The sequence below is a fragment of the Ctenopharyngodon idella genome, chromosome 20 (assembly GCF_019924925.1).
Source record: "Ctenopharyngodon idella isolate HZGC_01 chromosome 20, HZGC01, whole genome shotgun sequence".
In the NCBI taxonomy this organism is placed as follows: domain Eukaryota; kingdom Metazoa; phylum Chordata; class Actinopteri; order Cypriniformes; family Xenocyprididae; genus Ctenopharyngodon; species Ctenopharyngodon idella.
The window spans coordinates 23,424,008-23,446,067 of record NC_067239.1 but is presented as its reverse complement, the minus strand read 5'-3'; the positions used below and the strand labels follow the sequence as shown (position 1 = coordinate 23,446,067).

General features: G+C 36.0%; 1 protein-coding gene and 1 long non-coding RNA gene across 2 annotated transcripts in view; one reads left to right on the top strand and one right to left on the bottom strand.

Moving 5' to 3' along the window:
- Positions 1 to 7,518, top strand: part of LOC127502043 (adhesion G protein-coupled receptor F5-like) — a 21,119-nt gene extending 13,601 nt beyond the window's left edge. Inside the window, exons 19-24 of the mRNA XM_051874546.1 lie at positions 16 to 186; positions 1,225 to 2,559; positions 2,788 to 2,829; positions 6,658 to 6,717; positions 6,824 to 6,887; positions 7,051 to 7,518. Coding sequence (XP_051730506.1) covers positions 16 to 186; positions 1,225 to 2,559; positions 2,788 to 2,829; positions 6,658 to 6,717; positions 6,824 to 6,887; positions 7,051 to 7,139 — 1,761 coding nt within the window. The 3' untranslated portion in view covers positions 7,140 to 7,518. The remainder of the gene's footprint in view (positions 1 to 15; positions 187 to 1,224; positions 2,560 to 2,787; positions 2,830 to 6,657; positions 6,718 to 6,823; positions 6,888 to 7,050) is intronic.
- Positions 1 to 22,060, bottom strand: part of LOC127502049 (uncharacterized) — a 27,718-nt gene extending 5,658 nt beyond the window's left edge. Inside the window, exons 1-2 of the long non-coding RNA XR_007926772.1 lie at positions 21,237 to 22,060; positions 6,852 to 6,902 (exon numbers count right to left, since the gene is read on the bottom strand). This is a non-coding gene — a long non-coding RNA (uncharacterized LOC127502049). The remainder of the gene's footprint in view (positions 1 to 6,851; positions 6,903 to 21,236) is intronic.

The following is a 22,060-nucleotide window of genomic DNA, read 5'->3' as shown; positions in this document are numbered from 1 at the left end:
TACTTTGCAATTTAGACCTTGGTTAAGGACAACATTCCAGAGTTTATGGCTAACCTCAGCAGTATCACAGCACAGAATAATGTTACTATAACACAGTCTGCTGCTACTGTCCAAACCATTGTGGACATACTCTTTAAAATTTCTGATTTGTCACAATCAGTTGCCATCAGTGAGCCAGTGATGAAGGTATGTATCTTCACATTCAAACTTTTATGTAAATTTTGATGTGTAGACATTTTATGTTTGTATTGAACTGAATTTAACAAGATAATATCTAATAATTAAGATAAATTAGTGTTGACATGGGCTGATAGGCGTAGCTTCCAGGGAGGCCTGACCCCCATAGCGGCTGAAATAAATGACTACAGATAAAATAATAATAATTTTTATCTACTAAACACTTTAATGATATTTAAATAGTATGCAAAAATATATAATAATGATAACAATAATTCAATACTTTATGATCTCTCCTCCACTCTTGTGTGCATATTGTGTCCAAAGATAAGGCTCATACTAGGTAGGACACTGCATTTTCATTCTCAAAAACAAAATGTTGTGATATGATTTTTGGTATTTTCACACATCATCAAGTTATTGTTTCTGTTAACTCTGATAGCTCCAGAGCAGGATTAGCAATGCCTACTATGGTCACATAATTTGATAGTCACAGAATTCGATGTAAAACCGCTGTGGTGTCAAAATCTGACTACATCTGAGATGATGACTCCCTTACATCTTCCTATAAAGATTAGGATTAGGTGTGGGGGTGTGCTTTAGAGATAGGGACCACTCAGGTAGCAGCCTCCCCACTGAGTCACAATTTCACACAGAGTAAGTAAGAGTTTCACATTAACTGCTGTTCCGTGAATTTTTGCAAGTTAAATCTAATAATTTCAATAGGAAATCTGCATGATAGCGAAACATTTCCCCATGCAATTTGGGCAACAGTTTCAAGTGTTGACCAAAGCTGTTCGGTTTGAAAGTGACTTCTGTGTGAGCTGTGCTTTATACACCGCTACGCTACTGAGAGACAAGCCGTTGTTTAAACACCTCCCCCCAGCCCAAATGCGAAGCTACGCCTTGAGTGTTGATTCAGTGTAATTGTGTTGTGCAACAGCCATTTTCTCTATTATCATGAATTAAACCTGTTCATTACATTGTATTCCACATTTTATGGGATACATTTTATCATATTAAACAAATTTTATATTCAATTTCCAGGATTTCCTAAATACAGTGGACATTATTATATCGGGTGATGTCAGTTCTCAATGGACCACACTGAACAATGACAACAACACCAGCGTTAAACTTCTGCAAGCTATTGAGGACATAAGTGACCAGCTCACAAATTATTTTGCGATCAGTGGAAATTCCATTCAGCTGAACAGAACTACAACTAATAACTCATTCAGTATAACATCAACACTGCCAAACTCAACTACGAAGATTGTAATACCACAGGTTCCTAATGTGACTAACATAACCATCATAATCTTCACAACTCTTGACAATGTCCTACCTACTCGTAATACTAGTAGTAAAAATAATAATTCAGATGTGCACATCAATGGAGATGTAGTTGTTGTTAAGGTTGAACCAACACTTCACAACATTTCTTTTGCGTTTGACATTACTGATCAGTCTTTGGGAAATCCTCAGTGTGTCTTTTGGAACTTCAGTCTTGATGCATGGGATTCCACTGGATGTGAAGTAAAGCCCTTAGCGAACCAACCTGACAAGATTACATGTGAATGCAACCACACAACCTCTTTTTCAATCCTAATGTCAACTGATGTTCCCAATGGTCACAAAGCCTTAGCCTATATAACTTACATTGGTGTAGCTATTTCAATGGCCAGCTTGATTTTGTGCCTCATTATTGAGACTATTGTATGGAAGTCGGTAAGAAGAAATGACACATCCTACATGCGACATGTTTCCATAGTCAACATTGCCGTGTCCCTGCTGATCGCAAACATCTGTTTTTTCATTGGAGCCGCAATCTCAGATCAAGGGCAGCCAACCTCAGTGGTTCGCTGCAGTCCAGCGGTTTTCTTCATGCACTTTTTTTACCTGGCTCTTTTCTTCTGGATGCTAATTTCAGCGCTGTTGCTCTTTTACCGTACAGTCATGGTCTTGTCCCAAATGTCAAGGTTCAGAATGATGGTCATTGCCTTCATAGTCGGTTATGGTGCACCTTTGCTCATAGCAGCCATTACTGTTGCGTCAACAGCTGGACCTCAAAATTATGTTTCCAAAAAAGCTTGCTGGCTGAACTGGGATGAATCTAGGGCCCTGCTGGCATTTGTGATTCCAGCTCTCACTATTGTAGCCATAAACCTTGTGGTTTTGATTGTGGTTCTGTATAAGATGTTGAGGAGAGGAGTTGGTGCCACAACTCAACCAGATGAGAAACATGCCCTGGTGGTCATTGGCCGATGTGTGGCTATATTGACTCCCATCTTTGGTCTAACATGGGGATTTGGAATTGGAACCATGGTGTCACGTGATCTTGGTGTTCATGTGGTGTTTGCACTCCTCAATTCACTGCAGGTATCACTTTTTGTCTCTTAATTTAATTTTATTTTTTTCAATTAAATTTTTTTTTTTCAATGTAATTTATACACACACACACACACACACACACATATATATATATATATATATATATATATATAAAACATTATCTTTCTGCTGTAATGCTGCACATTTGTCTATTCTAAATGTCCATGTTTTTATGAATTTCATTTGTATTTTCATTTGTAACACTTCCTTTAATAGGGATTCTTTATTTTGGTGTTTGGAACGCTTCTAGACAGCAAGGTACAGTATGAGTTTACCTCTGTTGCTTTGTAAAGAGCTTAAGTAAAGCCATTTAACTTTGTAATATTGGATTTAATCTAAAGATCTATTACAGACATAATTTATTCCTTAAACCATACATTACACATTTGACAGCATCATTAATCACGTCATCTAGATTTATTTACTGTTTTTATCCTGCTTTATTACAGAGCTGCCCACCAAATATGTAAATATTAAATATTAAATATTGATTCAAAATTTTATCTATATATATTTTATCTACAGTGGGTACGGAAAGTATTCAGACCCCCTTAAATTTTTCACTCTTTGTTATATTGCAGCCATTTGCTAAAATCATTTAAGTTCATTTTTTTCCTCATTAATGTACACACAGCACCCCATATTGACAGAAAAACACAGAAATGTTGACATTTTTGCAGATTTATTAAAAAAGAAAAACTGAAATATCACATGGTCCTAAGTATTCAGACCCTTTGCTCAGTATTTAGTAGAAGCACCCTTTTGATCTAATACAGCCATGAGTCTTTTTGGGAAAGATGCAACAAGTTTTTCACACCTGGATTTGGGGATCCTCTGCCATTCCTCCTTGCAGATCCTCTCCAGTTCTGTCAGGTTGGATGGTAAACGTTGGTGGACAGCCATTTTTAGGTCTCTCCAGAGATGCTCAATTGGGTTTAAGTCAGGACTCTGGCTGGGCCATTCAAGAACAGTCACGGAGTTGTTGTGAAGCCACTCCTTCGTTATTTTAGCTGTGTGCTTAGGGTCATTGTCTTGTTGGAAGGTAAACCTTCGGCCCAGTCTGAGGTCCTGAGCACTCTGGAGAAGGTTTTCGTCCAGGATATCCCTGTACTTGGCCGCATTCATCTTCCACTCGATTGCACCCCCACAGCATGATGCTGCCACCACCATGCTTCACTGTTGGGACTGTATTGGACAGGTGATGAGCAGTGCCTGGTTTTCTCCACACATACCGCTTAGAATTAAGGCCAAAAAGTTCTATCTTGGTCTCATCAGACCAGAGAATTTTATTTCTCACCATCTTAGCAAACTCCATGCGGGCTTTCATGTGTCTTGCACTGAGGAGAGGCTTCCGTCGGGCCACTCTGCCATAAAGCCCCGACTGGTGGAGGGCTGCAGTGATGGTTGACTTTCTACAACTTTCTCCCATCTCCCGACTGCATCTCTGGAGCTCAGCCACAGTGATCTTTGGGTTCTTCTTTACCTCTCTCACCAAGCCTCTTCTCCCCCAATAGCTCAGTTTGGCCGGACGGCCAGCTCTAGGAAGGGTTCTGCTCGTCCCAAACGTCTTCCATTTAAGGATTATGGAGGCCACTGTGCTCTTAGGAACCTTAAGTGCAGCAGAAATTTTTTTTGTAACCTTGGCCAGATCTGTGCCTTGCCACAATTCGGTCTCTGAGCTTTTCAGGCAGTTCCTTTGACCTCATGATTCTCATTTGCTCTGACATGCACTGTGAGCTGTAAGGTCTTATATAGACAGGTGTGTGGCTTTCCTAATCAAGTCCAATCAGTATAATCAAACACAGCTGGACTCAAATGAAGGTGTAGAACCATCTCAAGGATGATCAGAAGAAATGGGCAGCACCTGAGTTAAATATATAAGTGTCACAGCAAAGGGTCTGAATACTTAGGACCATGTGATATTTTAGTTTTTCTTTTTTAATAAATCTGCAAAAATGTCAACAATTCTGTGTTTTTCTGTCAATATGGGGTGCTGTGTGTACATTAATGAGGAAAAAAAATGAACTTAAATGATTTTAGCAAATGGCTGCAATATAACAAAGAGTGAAAAATTTAAGGGGGTCTGAATACTTTCCGTACCCACTGTATATAAGTTCACTACAACATACAAAGCAATTGACTTAGCAGTAATCTTAACACTGCAACGATATAACAAGTAGACTAATATTAAAGGGTGGGTTCACCCAAAAATGAAATGTCTGTCATTAATTACTCACCCTCATGTCGTTCCACACCCGTAAGTGCTTTGTTCATCTTCAGAACACAAATTAAGATATTTTTGATGAAATCTGAGAGGTTTTTTATCCTCCATTGAAAGCATTCAATGTCCAGAAGAGTAGTAAAAACATTGTTAAAATAGTCAACGTGACTACAGTGGTTCAACCTTAATGTTATGAAGCGACGAGAATACTTTTGTGTGCAAAAACAAAACAAAATAGCTTTTCAGTCAGTATAACCGACAGTTCCGGGATAGCCAACTTAAGAACACAAACAGAGCTTGATGAAATAGATATTCACTTACTAAAACTTACTAAGTAACTCAAAAAGTTTTTATCTTATGTGAACAAGCATTTCATGGATGGCTTAAAAATTTTTTTTCGTGTTTAAAACTTTTAAAGTCAGCATTAAACAGAAGTTGTGATAATCTTGAGGTCTATTTAGACCTTGTCACTTCACACATTTTTTTTTTCTGATCGGATTGTGAAAAGACCAGGTATAAATGCCCTCTGAAACACTTTCAAGACTTTAAATCCGATCACTCAAACAACTTCAGGAGGTGGTTTGAAACACATTCCAGATTAAACTGCAATGTATCTTCACCCGTAAGACCTTCGTTCATCTTCAGAACACAAATTAAGATATTTTTGATGAAATTCGAGAGGTATATGACTCATCCACAGACAGCAATATAATCAACACTTTCAAGGTCCAGAAAGGTACTAAAGACATTAAAACAGTCGACGTGACTACTGTTCAACCTTAATTTTATGAAGCGACGCAAATACTTTTTGTGCGCAAAACAAAAATAACGACTTTATTCAACAATATCTTCTTCTGTGTCTTTCTCATACGTTGTTTACCTGCTCCCAGGTTCTACGTCAGAATGCCGACTCATTATTGGCCGGCTCCTGCGTCAGCATCATATGCATGCGTCGTGCTGCTCAGCTTTGGCCAGTACTAAGCCGGCATTCGGACATAAACACGGAAGCCTTCACTGTGCTTGTATGGATATGGATAATGACAGGGAAGAGAAGATATTGTTTCATAAAGTCATTATTTTTGTTTTGTTTTGTTTTGCGCACAAAAAGTATTCTTGTCGCTTCATAAAATTAAGGTTGAACTGTAGTCACGATACTGTTTTAATGATGTCTTTAGTACCTTTCTGGACCTTGAAAGTGTTGATTATATTGCTGTCTATTGACGAGTCATATACCTCTCGGAGAGCGTTTCAACCAGTATAACAAAAAGTGTTTATGAAAAACATTGCCTATCCTACCTTTAAGTGACAAGTGTACATAGGCCCTTGTCTTCCCTATTGTGACATATCTGAGTGAAACAGCTTCTCAAAAAACAAAACAAACAAACAAACAAAAAATGTAGGGCGGACCTTGAGTTTGTCCAAAAGGAATGTGAGTGACAGGTTGTCCCGCACTCACGATGACAAACATGTTTTCAGAGAAGAGATGTCGCTGCAAGAGGGAGTTATTTTGATTAAAATTTATGAGAGCACGTGAATTTATTTATTTATTTATTTTTAAAAAGATTTGCATGGATAAATCATTAATTAAAAAAATAAGAATATTAGTTTTGATTTCATGGTGACATGTTCAGAGACAGCTTTGTTATGCTCAGGTGTACTGTTGCCTTCACTGTTTGGTCTGAAGAGCAGAAGTGGATAATAGTACATGAATGCTAAACATACTAAAAAAAATATTGAGAGTTTCAATCGATGACCAATATCAGGAAATATCTGGTGTGATAAAAGCAAGCATTCTGTGTAATAAGCAGACATTTAAGAGACTTTCAACAAATTTCTGGATGTTAACCAGAGATCTTTGTTTGCAGGTTCGTGAGACACTACAAGGAAAGCTGTCACTACAGAAACTCAGTTCAGGCCGTACTAATGTAAATGCCATTCTATAAAAGGACTTTAACTAATGTTAAACTTCTAACCAATGCTTAAATATTAATTTTTACATTGACTCTTATATTGATTGATATCACCTTACAGAACACCAGCGCAGGATCATCATCTATACCTGGACTCAATTTCCTGCCATGGATGCGGCGGAGGAGTAAGTAGATGACATCTGAAGAAAACAAAAAAATTAACATATATTTTAATCATGAGAATGTAGTTATTATTCATGAGTTATATTTATCATCAAGATGAATGTCTGCTTAATGAATTAATGCAAAAACAATAGATGTGAGTAACATACATCTAACTATTTGCAGATGTGTACAACGTGTCTGAAGCCAACATTTCCCCAGCAGTTACAACTTCAGACAGCTCCACCGGCTCATATACCATTATAAACAATTAAAAGACACTCTAAAAGTGTTTATTTCACTGCAATGTCTGATAGTGTTTGGTAGAAGAAATGTTTCTATGTTCTGATATGATAAAAATTTACAAAATGTCTTCATACTGTATTGTATATCGTACAGTGGTTAAGGGTACTTTTATCTATACTTGAAAAATGGGGTCATTTTTTAATATCACAACTCTAGAGTTTCCTTTGTTTTGAGATCACTTTTTTTTTTTTTTTTTTACATCAAAATTTTTAAATTAAAACATTGCTGTCCAGACACAATACATCTTATTTTCTGCTGTCTTAATAAATTCCAAATGTTCCCAAGATGTCTAAATGTTACTGCATCACCAATAAAAATGCATCTTCATGCAGAATTGCTTGAAGATTACTTGAGAAAAAAAGGCTGTTGTCTTCCCCTTTGCCAAATAGGAAAATTTCAACACCTATAATGCACTGGGCATGCTGTCGTACAAGGCCACTCCCAGTCTGCCATACGCTTGACTGCCTTAGCTTGTTTTAGTAGGAAATACTTCTCAGCAAACTTTTAGTCATAATTGTGTCGACTTGTACTGTTCCCGGTCCAAGAATTCAAAGAATAACGTTTAGCGGGAGTGAGTTACTTTCGGTTCTAGAGAAGGATCCAGCTCGTTATAGGCAGTAGCTAAAGACTGAAAAGAATTGTAAATACGGAGAGAACAGCGATGGAAAATCTGCAAAACCTCCATGTTTGTAGACATTTCAAACTGGATGACCATGAACACAGGCCAAACAAAGGGGGAAAACTTAAAGAAACTGCCGCTCTGTCAGTTCCACCCAACTCCGAAGTAAAATGCTGTTGTGTACAAGTAAGAAAACTGTTGCCATAAGCAGTAAGTATACTTTGATTTTTTACACGCAGTCGAAAGCAGATCCTTGCAAAGTATACTTAATTTGACTCGTACGCATACACAGGCATTTGACGCATACACAATTTAGAGTAATCTTGCCACAAGTTACAAACCATGTAAACATCTTTGTATTACTTCATGCTAGAGTTATACAAATGAGAGTTATACCCCTTTGCACAATCTCTCGTCTATGTAGGCCTTCCTTTTTGCTGTAGTAGCTTGCATGTGCTCCGGTGTAGTGACAAATTGGGGGGGGGGGAGTATCTCTTTTAATAGATACTCTCTTTAGTGACTGTTTACAATTCCTACAAAATCATGTTATGATAAATGCTGTTTCAGCTACATTATAATGACCATTTATGTCTAAGTTAACTTACGTACTAGCATAGCATACAGATTAGATTAGACTGATAGCTTAGTTAATACATGCATTTGCACTTACCCCCCACTTATTCACAGTCATCTTTAATGTAATTATGTTAAATTATTATGCAAATATTTCAGTTAAAAATAAAACAAATTAATGATGTTCAAGTATTCACTTATATAGGCTATTATAATTATTTATTATTTAACAGTTCATCAAGTGTAAGAAATTACATTTAATTGGTGTAATAATTATGCACTAATTTGTTTTCTTACACATTATATAGTAAGCTATATGGATATATTTGTATATACTTAGGCTAATCATTAACTGACAGTTTGAGGAGACCTGATTTGTCATGGCACCGATCTGTTCTGTTTATGCAGTTTTTCTTCAACTACCTTGTGAATTGAGAATCGACAGCCCCAAGGCACCTTGTGGATAAACAAATTACTGCAATAAATAAATAAATAAATAAATAAGCATGTGCGACCTGCGCATAATAAATAAACCTACCCTTACAATAACTGTTCTGACATTAAACCTCTGTCGATCTGACTGTCCGTGGGCGCCTTGGCGTAATGTTTTAAAAAGTGGATATGAGTGGGTGTGTTTGGAGGGAGGGGGGTGTTCTTCTTGCCTTAGAACAGAGGGAACAGTTCAAAAGCAGTGGAAGTATAGGGAAGAGAATGAGATTGGAACAATGGAACACAGATCTTCTGATTACAAAAAATTCCTTGAGCACCTACACTTATGAGATGCATTTGGTCATTAACTCTTACTCCAACAATTGTTTTTAGAAAACTTTTTAAATTAATTTTACAACAATCTATATAAATGATCATATTTTATACCGAATATTAAGTTATATGAATTATTTTTTATTAGTAGTATGCAATTATTAGTATATGCAATTCATGAATATGTAATTTTTATATAAAATATGCATATTAACTTACAAAATAGCCTATAGGTCAAACATTTCCTGAATGTACTGTAGTAAACAGAGTTAAATAGAATTGTAGGCCCTAATACCTCATTCAAAAGTGAAGAACTATACAGTTTTAGAATATTTACCAAATGTTCAACCGAGTAACAGAAAAGAATGTACAATTACAGTATTGTGAATCAGCATATTGTTTTAATCTGGGTCAGGCTGGAGACTATCATCTAAATAACAGGCAATTACAGCTTCTGTAACTCAGGGCAGACAGCAGGGGGCAGCAACACTCTCCTTAATGTGTTGTCGAGTGAGAAATTGAAAAAAAAAAAAAAAAAAAAAGATTTAAATGTTTAAAATTAACTAATTTTATCAAATGTCATACAAATTACAGAAATAATTTCTATGAATGTAGGCTCAATGCAATACAAGAGCAACGGAGCTTCGTAAAGCTAATGCTGATGACTGCCAGGCATGTAGGCTACTCTTCAAATATTTTTGCTGTTGTTCATTTACAAAGCAACCATTCTTAATCAGCTTTTGCCTGCGGTGAAAAAGCAATTAAACTGCTGAACAAAAACGGGTTCGGCTCAAGTTCACAGGAGGCATTTTCAGAGGTGATGCTAGAAATAAGACAGATTCCTTTTCAGTGTTATTTGAATGTCTATTATGTTGCAAGTTTTCACAGTGATGGTTTTTAAGTTAACACACATTTGCTGTAGGCTATCGTTGGTCGATTGTAGCAGGTGTCTCCCAGGTGTTTCTACTGCATGATTCCTGAAGTTCACCCAAAAATGTCATTAAGTACTCACACTCATGTCGTCCCAAACACCAAAGACCTTCATTTGTCTTTGGAACACAAATTAAGATATTTTTGATGAAATCCGAGGGTATCTGATCCACACATAGGCAGCAACAACATTGCACCTTTTGAGGTCCAAAAAGGTACAAAAGACATCATTAAAATCGTCGACGCGACTACAGTGGTTCAACCCCAATATTATGAAGCGACGAGAATACTTTTTGTGCGCAAAAACAAAACAAAAATAGCAACTTTATTCGACAAATACGTCTGTCCTCTATCATACTGCTACGCTATTTTCGTTGCAGAGCTTCAGTGTTTATGTCTGAACGCGGCCAATACTGAGCCGCCGTTCGATTAAAAGATAAGATTAAAAATGATTGGACAACTGCCCCGTAGGTGGCAATATGCACTAAGAATGTAAATATATTTATTTATATTATTATTAAATAAAAGTAGAAGAAAGTAGTAGTATGTTTCCATGGTGACTCCTGAATTAAGCATTCGGTTGAGAATGTCCTTGTGCGGTCACCGTTAAAGTACCCCTATTATGGCATTTAAAAGCTTCCTATTTTTGTTTTGAGAGTCCCCAACAACAGGTTTACAAGCATGCAAGGTCAAAAAACACTTTCATTGTCTTATAATATGCATTTATTTTTACCTTAATTACTCAACAACTCCCAAACGATTCACTCAACGATTCATTTTTCCAAACCCCTCGTTTGTGTCACGCTAATCTGTGGTGATTTGTCAGATGACTTCTGCTGGTTAACACGGAGTACAGTATGCAGTGCTTGCAGCACTTACATTGTATTATAATAATGATGGTGCTCCGCTCTGTTCTAAAAATAAAGACTCAGAGAGGAAGTTGTTTTGTGTTTATGTTAGCAAACCTAGCCCACAGCTCAGTGGTAAACATTCAAACAGTCATGGTATATGCATTAGCCCAACGCAGAAACGTATTGATAAAGCACTGCAGTTGTACTGCAACGTATTGCTCTATTCTTTATTATAACTCCAAGTAATAACAATGACAAACATTTGACTGTTAGCTGGTTAGCCGGAGACCTACAAGCTGCGAGGAGCGTACACAACACACACAACTACACAAATACGTATTGTGCATGATAAAGAGAATATAACAGCAACAATTATTAATCATGCTTAGATTGTAATTTGGAGGAGGATGAAGCTGGTCCAAATAAACTGGGTACTGACCCATCCTTCAATAACAACCGGATTGCGAATCCCTCGTTGAACGCATTTAGGTTGAAGAAGCAGTCGTCAGTGGGCGATTTCAAAACACTGCTTCATGAAGCTTCGAAGCTTTACGAATCTTTTGTTTCAAATCAGTGGTTCGGAGCACTGCCAAAGTCACGTGAACCATTGAAATTTCGAAACACTTATGACGTAACGAAGCCTTGTTTGCTGAAATCATGTGACTTTGGCAGTTTGAGATTGTTTGATATACGCTCCGAACCACTGATTCCAAACAAAAGATTCGTAAAGCTTCGAAGCTTCATGAAGCAGTGTTTTGAAATCGCCCATCACTAGATATTGTTGAATAAAGTTGTTATTTTGTTTCTTGGTGCATGAAAAGTATTCTCGGTGCTTCATAACAATAAGGTTGAACCACTGTTGTCACATGAACTGTTTTATCTTTAGTATTTTTCTGGGCGTTTGAAAGTCTAAATTAACTTGCTCTCAATGCAGGCTTCACAAGCCATCAGATTTTATCAAAAATATCTTAATTTGTGTCCTGAAGATGAACGAAGGTCTTACAGGTGTGGAACAACATGAGGGTGAGTAATTAATGACAGAATTTTCATTTTTGGGTAAACTAACCCTTTAATGAATCTCATAAATAGTCAAGACAATGGATTACTTTAAGTTTACTTTATTAAAAACTTATAAACTTGTTCATAAGTTTTTAAAAATTAATCTTAAAGTAATCCATTGTCTTGACTATTTGTGAGTTGAAACAAAGTTTATCTTCAAGTTGAGTTAACTCATGTTTAATTGAGTTTACTCACATTTTTAAGGCAGTTTAACCAGCTGAAAATGTTTTACAGTGTAAAAATGATAGGTCCTACAAACTTCATGCCAGTTTAGAACAAAAACAAACACACACAAAAATAATAAACAAAAAAACAGCTGTTTTTCTTTGGCAGATTTGTCAGCTTTGTTTGTTTTCAGAGGAACATTATAACCATCCGGGTTATACAATGTTGCTCTGTTACATATGAAAAATGATCACAGTTTGAAAATAAGAATGCTGTCAGTCAAGATTTTTGTCTTATCTTTGCTACCAGCTTAGCAAAACCAACACTGTCAGCTGCGCAAGGGCTTTATTTTGTTATGCTATCCTCTTCATACTTTCATTTTAAGCAAAATCATACTTTCTTACTTTCATTTTGAGCAAAATCATTTTTACAGATTACGAGTTAAAGGTACACTATGTAGCTTTTGGCCCTCTAGTGGTTAAAAAGCAAAACTTCGTGCATTTTGTGGAAGAACATTGTTTTGGTTGTGCTTTGGCTCTGCATGACTGTGCAGATGAATATGGTTATCCTACTGCTCATAAAACATTCATTACTAGGAATAAGAGATAAAATAACCAGTTTAGATGGGAAAGGATCTCAAGCTGACTAGCTGAAGATGTTACTGTAGCTATAGCCATTAATAGACAGTACTTCTTTGAAAGTAAATTCCAGTGCAGCACTATAACAGCCATAATGAAATGACCCTTTACAACAGATAATGCTTTACAGTGAACTCTGTTAAAGAGCTACACAGGGCAATTTATCTGTTCAATAAAATACCTTACTCACCCGTTGAGTAATAAAAATACCATCTCCTTGTCACTTTTACAACATTTCTAATCCCTCAGTTCTCGCCATCTCTGAAAAGGAGTTTCAAAACAGGTGATTCCCCTCATTATTTAAATGTTGTTAATTTTGAACAAAATAAGTTACATAGTTTACCTTTAAATTGAAAGAATTATTTTTGGATCTTTAAAATGAACAAATACTCATTGCTTTACTGTTTTTCATGTGCATATGTAATTCAGTTAATATGTATTCCCCCGGTTTGAAAGACAAGGTTTAAGCCTATCCCCAGACTAAAATGCATGTTTTAGCTGTTTTTTTTTTTTTTATTAAGGCAAGTTTAAAAAAGCCACTTAAATGTCCTAACTGAACTAAGGCCTAATCCTAGCTTAATCTAAGTCCAGTCTGTGAAACCGGGCCATTGTCTTACTTACATAATACTTATTATCATATATATATATATATATATATATATATATATATATATATATATAATTATATATATATACACACACACACACACACACATCAATCAGGCCCAAAGTTTAGCTCCAGCTAGTGTTGTCACGGTACCAATACTATGAAAATTTTACGGTTCTCGGTACCAATTTCGGTACCACAACAAAATCTGTTGGAACTCTTTTACTATTTTATATAGCCTATTTTAAAAACATGTTTATGATTTGGAGCTTGTGTGTATGTTTGTGTGTGTATATGTAGGCTACCTCAATTAAATACATTTTGAAATATATATATATATATAAAAAAAAAATTGCTCAAACATCCATTTTGTACTGTTGAAAAAACCAGCATATGCTCGTTAAGGTAGGTTTTGAAGCTGGTATGCTGGTTTGAGCTGGTTTATGCTGGTCCTGTGCTGGTGCTGGTCCTAAGCTGGTCCTATGGTGGTCCATGCTGGTCCTAAGCTGGTCCTGGACCAGCATGGACCAGCTCAAACCAGAATACCAGCTTCAAAGCCTACCTTACCAGCATATGCTGTTTTTTTTCAACAGGGGTAACAGACGTGCGTGTTTATTTTAGCTATTCCGTCAGTGAAACAACACACTACACAGCCTGTAAAACTATGAAATAAATATCGGTAAATAATGGTAACCTAAATAATAAGAAAGTTAAATATTATTTAAAAAAACCTTCGTTTTGTTTTATTTCCACACAAAGATGCGTCATATAGCCTACCGCTCTGCTCTTTGAGAGGGATGTGGGACACGAGCAGGAAAGAGACCATTTCTCTTTAATAATATCTTCATGTTATCTCCTGATGTTACAAGCAACTGACACTTGTTGTAAAAGGTCTGAAGAGCGAGTTTTATCCTCCGCAGGGGCAAGACATTCAGGCTATGTTTGATTTTCCGCTGCCAGAAAAAAGCGAAAGTAAAAATCACCAGCTTGTGTGAAACGCGCTATACAAATAAACTTGACGCGCCTTATGAAGTCTAATAACAAGCACCAACTGTGTTAAATAGAAATTGACGCGCAAGCAAAAAGGTTTCTGTCCTACGGTGATTTTATACTTTACCACAGTAAAGAATGCGAATAGCCTATAATAGGCCTAAATGCGAAAGAAAGAAAGAAACGTTTATAATCCCCTTCGTGAGTGAAGATTTGGGAAAAGAAACAGAGATTCCATGTTCAGTGTAATAACTAATGGAATATTGTTAAATTCTCTGCTAATCGGGTGACCAGATCGCGATTCGCAAAACAGAATAGGCTACAAAGCTTAAATTTATGGACTCACGTAGGCTACCTCTCTCATTCGGCATGAACCAAAATATTTCCATGGCTGCGATGTCACATTTAATTGCTAACCTATTATTTCTTTTGTAAACAAAGCTTTGTGCTTCACTCGTGTCATATTCAAGTAAATACTGCCACAGCCCTATCAGTGGGTACCGAATACACCCGGATTCTCGGTAGGCCTACTACAGAAATGCGGGTATCGTCACATTTTCAAAATTTCAGAACCGACTTGGTAGGCTACCGAAGTACTGGTACTTTTGACAACACTAGCTCCAGCCCTGATTAATCACATCTGAACAAGTTAATAAAGTTATAAATGTCTTCAGGATTACTAATTTGTTGGCCCCATCCTTTAGTGGAACAGTATAACTAATGTTCATTGAGTGTAAAGGAATCTGATGAATCCTGCATAACAACTCTCAAATGTTCTGTTTCACAGATAATGATAGGAGTGTACATACAGTTATGCAATGACGATACTATATTTTATACTCCTCCCATGAAAATGCATTTTCTTATATTTATACAAATGTAAAACAGTGAGTTGATTGAAGAGATATTAAAATCTATTTATTATCAGCAGTTCAAATATGATACCGTTTTGCTTTGTTGATCGAATGTCAGAGACAAGGCCTGATAAAGTGTGTAACTATATTTATAACAGCCTACTCTCTTAAATTTCCATAATATGCCAATAATGGATTTTTTTTTTTTCTAAGGATATCTGAGTATATATAATATGTGATTTACTCCTGATAATGTAGCCCATAAGACCTTACACTGTTTCTTTTAAAACTCAGCCCACTTCTGTTCTCTTCACACAAGAGAACAAGGAAATAATAGAGAGAATCAAACTCGTCTAGCAGGTGACCCACACGCAGTCACATTGTAGTGGTGACCTGCACAAAGACATGTTAATTCCAGGAAGATTTTGTAGGTGGATCATCTGACAAGGAAACAAAATCTCAGACCCTGAGAAACAGGTTCGGCATCTCTTCATGGTTGTTTCCAGAGGTAAGCTAGGAGTGACAAATCAGCTTGTTTAATCTTTTGAATGTATAACTGCTTTAAATTTCCTTTTTGATGTACATTCATTGAAAGAAATGCTTACCTTGACTTTGATGTATTGTTCAATGCTGTACTTTTGAAAGTTGTCATTTCTGGAATCTGTTATTAATATAAAAGAGCAGAAATTTGACCTAAATTCAGATGAGTGATTGCAGTTGACTGGTGCGCAACCAATACTTATTTGTGCTTGCAGGTTGTGTCATTGTAATTTATAAAGAAATAATCCTTTTGTTTATTTTATTTTTATCTATTAATTGCAGGGTACTTCTATGAAATATTTGACCCTAATGTAGCCTATAATGTAAATATTTGTTGTAAAAAAAATTAATAGATAGAACAATCAAACAAATAGTTCCTCTGATTTTTAAGGAATTACATTTTCTAAGTCACTGAAAGTCATTTTATCATGACAATTTCTGCTGACTTGTGACAAATAGCACAAAAATATGATTGTTTTGAGACATTACAAAAGACCTTAAACATCTTTAATCAAAATGTAGTCTTATCATTGTCCAATGATTATCTGTGACAGAATTACCTATTTTACAGATTTAAGGTATCTGGATGAGCCATATAATTGCCTTTTGTACTGAAGAAATATGTTAAAGTGATTCTGACTAACATACATCAGTGAGAAACATGGCCGGTCAAGGTAAAATCAAATAAATTATCTTTGGTTCACTGTAACTGCTTTTGTCACAAAAATGCTGTAATGCAAAACATTGTACTCAATTATCCTAAACCAGTTGAGCCTTTAGGTTTTAGATCTTATATAATGCCAAATATTATCTGGCTTTGTTTACAATATCCCACTGAAATGGATCGCATTTGGTGCTCTTGGCCTCACTGTCGAAACTATAAGTTTAGATATTTGCATTGCAGTATTTCATTATCTTTTTCAAGACTGCGCTAATACATGTTTTTCTGATATCTGTTTATATGCTAATATATATATATATATATATATATAATATATATGTGTGTATGTTTCATTTCTCAATTTCTCAGATACAGGTCAAATATTAAAGTACTTCACAGGAATCATAATGACGGTTCTGCTGACACATGAATGTGTTGTGGAAACACTTGATTTCCCAGAAACAAGTATAGATTTAGAGGTAGGGGAAGGTTCATTTATACTGCGGGAACATAAACACAAATCATGCATGAAAAACAACAGATTCCTGTCTTTTTTTAGATTAACTTACAATAATATAATTTTCATTAAGAATGAAATATTTTGTAACCATTACAATTTTAAAATGTTTAAGATGAAATTTATAGCAAAAAACACTAATTTATTGTATGGAGCCATGGTCCAGTGTTATTTTAGTTTTATTATAGGTATATTCATATTTTGAATTTGCTTTTATTTTTATAATTTTAGTAATTTTGTTATGCACTTTGTCATTTTATTATTATTATTATTTTTATTATTGTGCTATTTAGGTTTATTTTATTTTTTGTTTAGATTTAGTTTTAGTTAGTGTTAGTTTTTATTTATTTCCAGTTAATAATTTTAGTATTATATATTATATATATATTAATTCATTTGAAAAATTTCAACCAGTTTATTGCCAAGGAAACATTTCTAATTTTCTCATTAAACTAAATTATGTTTTATTTTATTTCAGCTTTATTTCTATTAACAGAAATGTATATAATAGTTTTAGTTAATGATAATAACCCTGCCATGGTCACATGATTAACTCACATGATACATTTTTATAAATAAAAAAATAAATATGTATTTTTGTGTTATTTTATTTTTCCAGTTTAGCTACATAGATGGGCAACTGCATCATAGATTACCAAGAAGCGCAGGTCTGATTCACGGTTTTGTCCTCTACTCACACACTGTTATAATAATTGTTTGATATAAAAATCCAGACACATTAACTTAATATGTTTTATTTTTTTACACTGTCAATGGTTTTGTTTTGTCCTTTACTTCAAGGAGTACAGGCCTCCTTATGACCACATTATTATTAAAATCTCATTCATTTTCTCTTATGTATAGAGCTATTGGAGTTCATTGTGGTTGTGGAAGTGAATGCATCCCAAGCTGTGGTGATTGAACAGATCAGAGCGTCATTGGCCTCCATCATGTTTCCTCTTCAATTGGACAACAATACTGAACTTACAGCTGCAAACATCACAACAGGTGAGCCTGTTAAACTGGTGATCAAAAGCAATTTACGTCATTCATACTGCTTCATTTTCTTTAATGTTGTGTAAACATTCTGTTGATAACCAGTTTTATTATATTTACATTAGCGTGCCAGCCAAATGTGACCGATTACCAGTGCGTATGTGAAGATGGTTATGCATGGACATACAACAACTGCAGGACATATGATGCCTGTGATGCCATCAGTTTGGGCTCATGTGGATGTATCAGTGGCATTCCGAGCGATGGAGAGATGTGTGTGCTGGAGAGCGGTAAGAATCATGACTAAACAAGCCAACTGCAAATGCACCCAATAAAGCTGTATTAATGTTTATGTTAAAAATGCTACAGTAAAAAAAAAAAAAAAAAAAAAAAATTCTAATAAGTATACTGTAAGTTACCTTAACATGTACACTTAAAAGTATGAATTTGCATATAATTTACAGTGAAAATTTTAAAAAGACAATATATGCATGTTTACATTAAAATATACAGTATTTAAGTAAAAATTATGAGTCACCTTATAATTTATGGTGAAAAGCTATTTAAGAACATCAATTATGATCAATTATGTAAATATGGGTGTTTTATTGACTTTTAGTCCTCATGGGCATGTATTATTATAGTGCTGCGGATCATTTTAAGATACAAAATAGATTTACTGTAGGTTTTAACATTATATCAGGCACGGTTATGGATATGGCAATGTTAACGTATTTGGTCTTGGCAGAATAGATCTGCTACGCTGCTGCAGAGAAAGTAGGGATGCACCGATCCGCCTTTTTTACTTCCGATACCGATTCCGATACCTGGGAAATGATGTGCTTGAAGCATTATGGAGTCACAGCGCGCAGTGGCAGCGCTCCGCATTATAGCAAAAATGGCAAAAAAAAAAAGGGCAAAATCCGGCAAAAATGGCAGTATCGGAGCCGATACCCGATCTGAGTATCGGATCGGTGCATCCCTAAGAGAAAGTACCGAGACTTGCTACTACCAATACATTCACAGACATTGCTGTGAGTGAGCATGTATGACATGCTGCTGCTGCACATATAACATACATGAAATAACCCACATAGCAGATCTATACAGGTGGAGCTGAGGAAGGTGGAGGTTTTCTGAAAGCACGTTGCAGACAGCTAACAGCCAACAGTACCAGTATTTGAATGTTGATATTAAAAATATCCTGGCTCTTCCCAGCTTTGTTATGGGATTAAATGGAGTTTTTTTAAGTTCCATCCATCATAAAAGTATTCATCCAGTGAGTTAATAAATGCGTTCTGAAGCAAAGCAATGGGTTTTTGTAAGAAAAATAGCCATATTTAAAACTTTCTAAACTATAATCACTGTCTTTTGGTAACAGCCGTACGCAAGTCGAGTTCCAGCGGAAGAGTGACCTCTGACCCAACGTATGATGTAGGGCAGTGTTTCCCAACCTTTTTTTATGCCATGGCACAGTTTTGATAAGTTTTGATTAACTCCCACAGCACACCACTATGCACTAAAACAACAAAAATTGCACAAACATGCATTGCTTCAAATGGCATATTAAAACTGGATATTATATTAAAAGTAGTACTCACATTTAATGTGAAACTTTAGCTTAAGTCAGGTAGGAACACAATTAGATCATATATAGGTAGCTATCTGATGTTGTTGGTGATAATGAAAAAAATAATTTATATATGGTCGCTGTCGGGTGGAAACCCCATAAATAGATTTTAAATAATTAAACACTGTGTCATCAAAGTCTATGTTGTGGCTTTATATGTAAAACATGTTCATGTGTTAGGGCTGGGACAATACATCGATTCTCGAACGATAAAATGAATCTAGATCGATCCTGATATTTTCTCTGTTGAATCGAGTGTGCGCTTAGTTTTAACAGCAGATGGCGCTCTAGGTTAGTTTTTAACCACACACTTAAATGCTCACGAAGAAGAGTGCTGGACAGCGATCGTGCGTTCGACTGTCATGTAAGTGGTTAAATATACTTGCACCTCGGCTAAGAATGCTTTTATGATACGAGATTTGTAACCTTTTCGAACTTAATGAATGATTATTTTAGGTTTAAGTGGTGTGTATCAAGCAGGAGTGTCCAAACTCAGTCCTGGAGGGCCGCTGTCCTGTAGAATTTAGCTCCAAAACACCTGCCTGTAGTGATGGGCAAATGAAGCCTCATGAAGCACTGAGACTTTCCCCTCATTGTTTCGGGAAAAGATTCAAAGTTTCGAGAGTGTCGAAACCAGCGCCATCTGGTGTTTAGTAAAAAATAAAACAGCCAAAACCCTATGAAAGAAGCTTCGTCGGACGAAGCGAGACAGCAGCCATTACACATTTCATAGATATTTTCATGTTATGTGCTCAAATAAAAGCCTAACAGTGCGTGTGTGTTGAATTTTTCTCTGTGATAAATTAATTTACCCATTAAACTGTGAACTTTAATGCCACTATGAATATCAATATGATGTAATAGAAGAATAATGTACACCCAATATTGCATATGGGAAATATTTTATTTTCCTGAAATAATTGATATTCTTCATATTACTTGTATGACTGCGTATTTAAAAAATGTAATTGAATAAGTCTGAATGACTCGTAAACTAAGATCTGGGGATTTGAACACTCCGACACTCAAAGTGAATCGCGCACGTGATTGGACAGAAAGTGATGTTTCGTTTGTCATTGGTCACGTGATTTCTACGCTACCAACACAAGCCTCGAATCAATCGAGGCTTCATCTGGCACGCCCGTTTATGCTTGGCACAAGCTCCGAAGCCTCGGTTCAAATGTCACATCACTAACCTCCAGAACCGGAGCGTTAGCATTAGCCGTTACGCTTTTTTGGCTAAAGGTTGCAGGCTTGCCTTCCAGTGGCTTTGATATAGAGATACGAGGTTTCCGCCTGACGGCGACGATAACTGTATAACATTCATTTAATTTAATTTATTTATTTATTTATTTATTGCCATTTAGTAATTTTCCACAGCACACTTGACAACCTGTCACGGCACACTGGTTGGGAAACACTGACGTAGGAATGTGGGAGCAGCGTAAGATTAGGTGAGAGTAGACGCCGTTGGGGTTCAAACAAATAGGGCTGGACAACAAACTCAAGCTCCTCTTTTCTTATATCGAAATCCTCCGACATCTCTCGTTTTCGACTTCTAATTCGTGACCGATTTAGATTTTGATCTATTCTCTGCACTTCCGCATTCGTCAATACTACCCATTTAAAGGGTTAGTTCACCCAAAAATGAAAATTCTGTCATTAATTACTCACCTTCGTGCCGTTTTACACCCGTAAGACCTTCGTTGATCTTCGGAACACACATGAAGATATTTTTGTTTAAATCCGATGGCTCAGTGAGGCCTACATAGGGAGCAATGACATTTCCTCTCTCAAGATCCATAAAGGTACTAAAAACATATTTAAATCAGTTCATGTGAGTACAGTGGTTCAATATTAATATTACACAGCGACGAGAATATTTTTGGTGCGCCAAAAAAAAATACTTAAGACTTATTTAGTGATGGCCGATTTCAAAACACTACTTCAAAAAGATTCGGAGCATAATGAATCAGTGTGTCGAATCATGTTGCCAAACTGCTGAAATCACGTGACTTTGGCCAGCGATTCATTACGGTCCGAAGCTTCCTGAAGCAGTGTTTTGAAATCGGCCATCACTAAATAATTAGTTTTTTTTTTTTTTTTCTCGTCGCTTTATAATATTAATATTGAACCACTGTACTCACATGAACTGATTTAAATATGTTTTTAGTACCTTTATGGATCTTGAGAGAGGAAATGTCAGTGCTCCCTATGTAGGCCTCACGGAGCCATCGGATTTAAACAAAAATATCTCAATTTGCGTTCCGAAGATTAACAAAGGTCTTACAGGTCTGGAACGGCATGAGCGTGAGTAATAAATGACAGAATTTTCATTTTTGGGTGAACTAACCCTTTAACACTAGTGGCCTATGGCTGTGTTCCACTCCACTTTTAGACATGCACTCGCGAACTTCCCTAAGCACTTCCCCTCGGGGGAATCCCTGCCGCCATTTTGAACAAGGGAAGTTTATATGAACAGACCCTTGCTCCCTCGA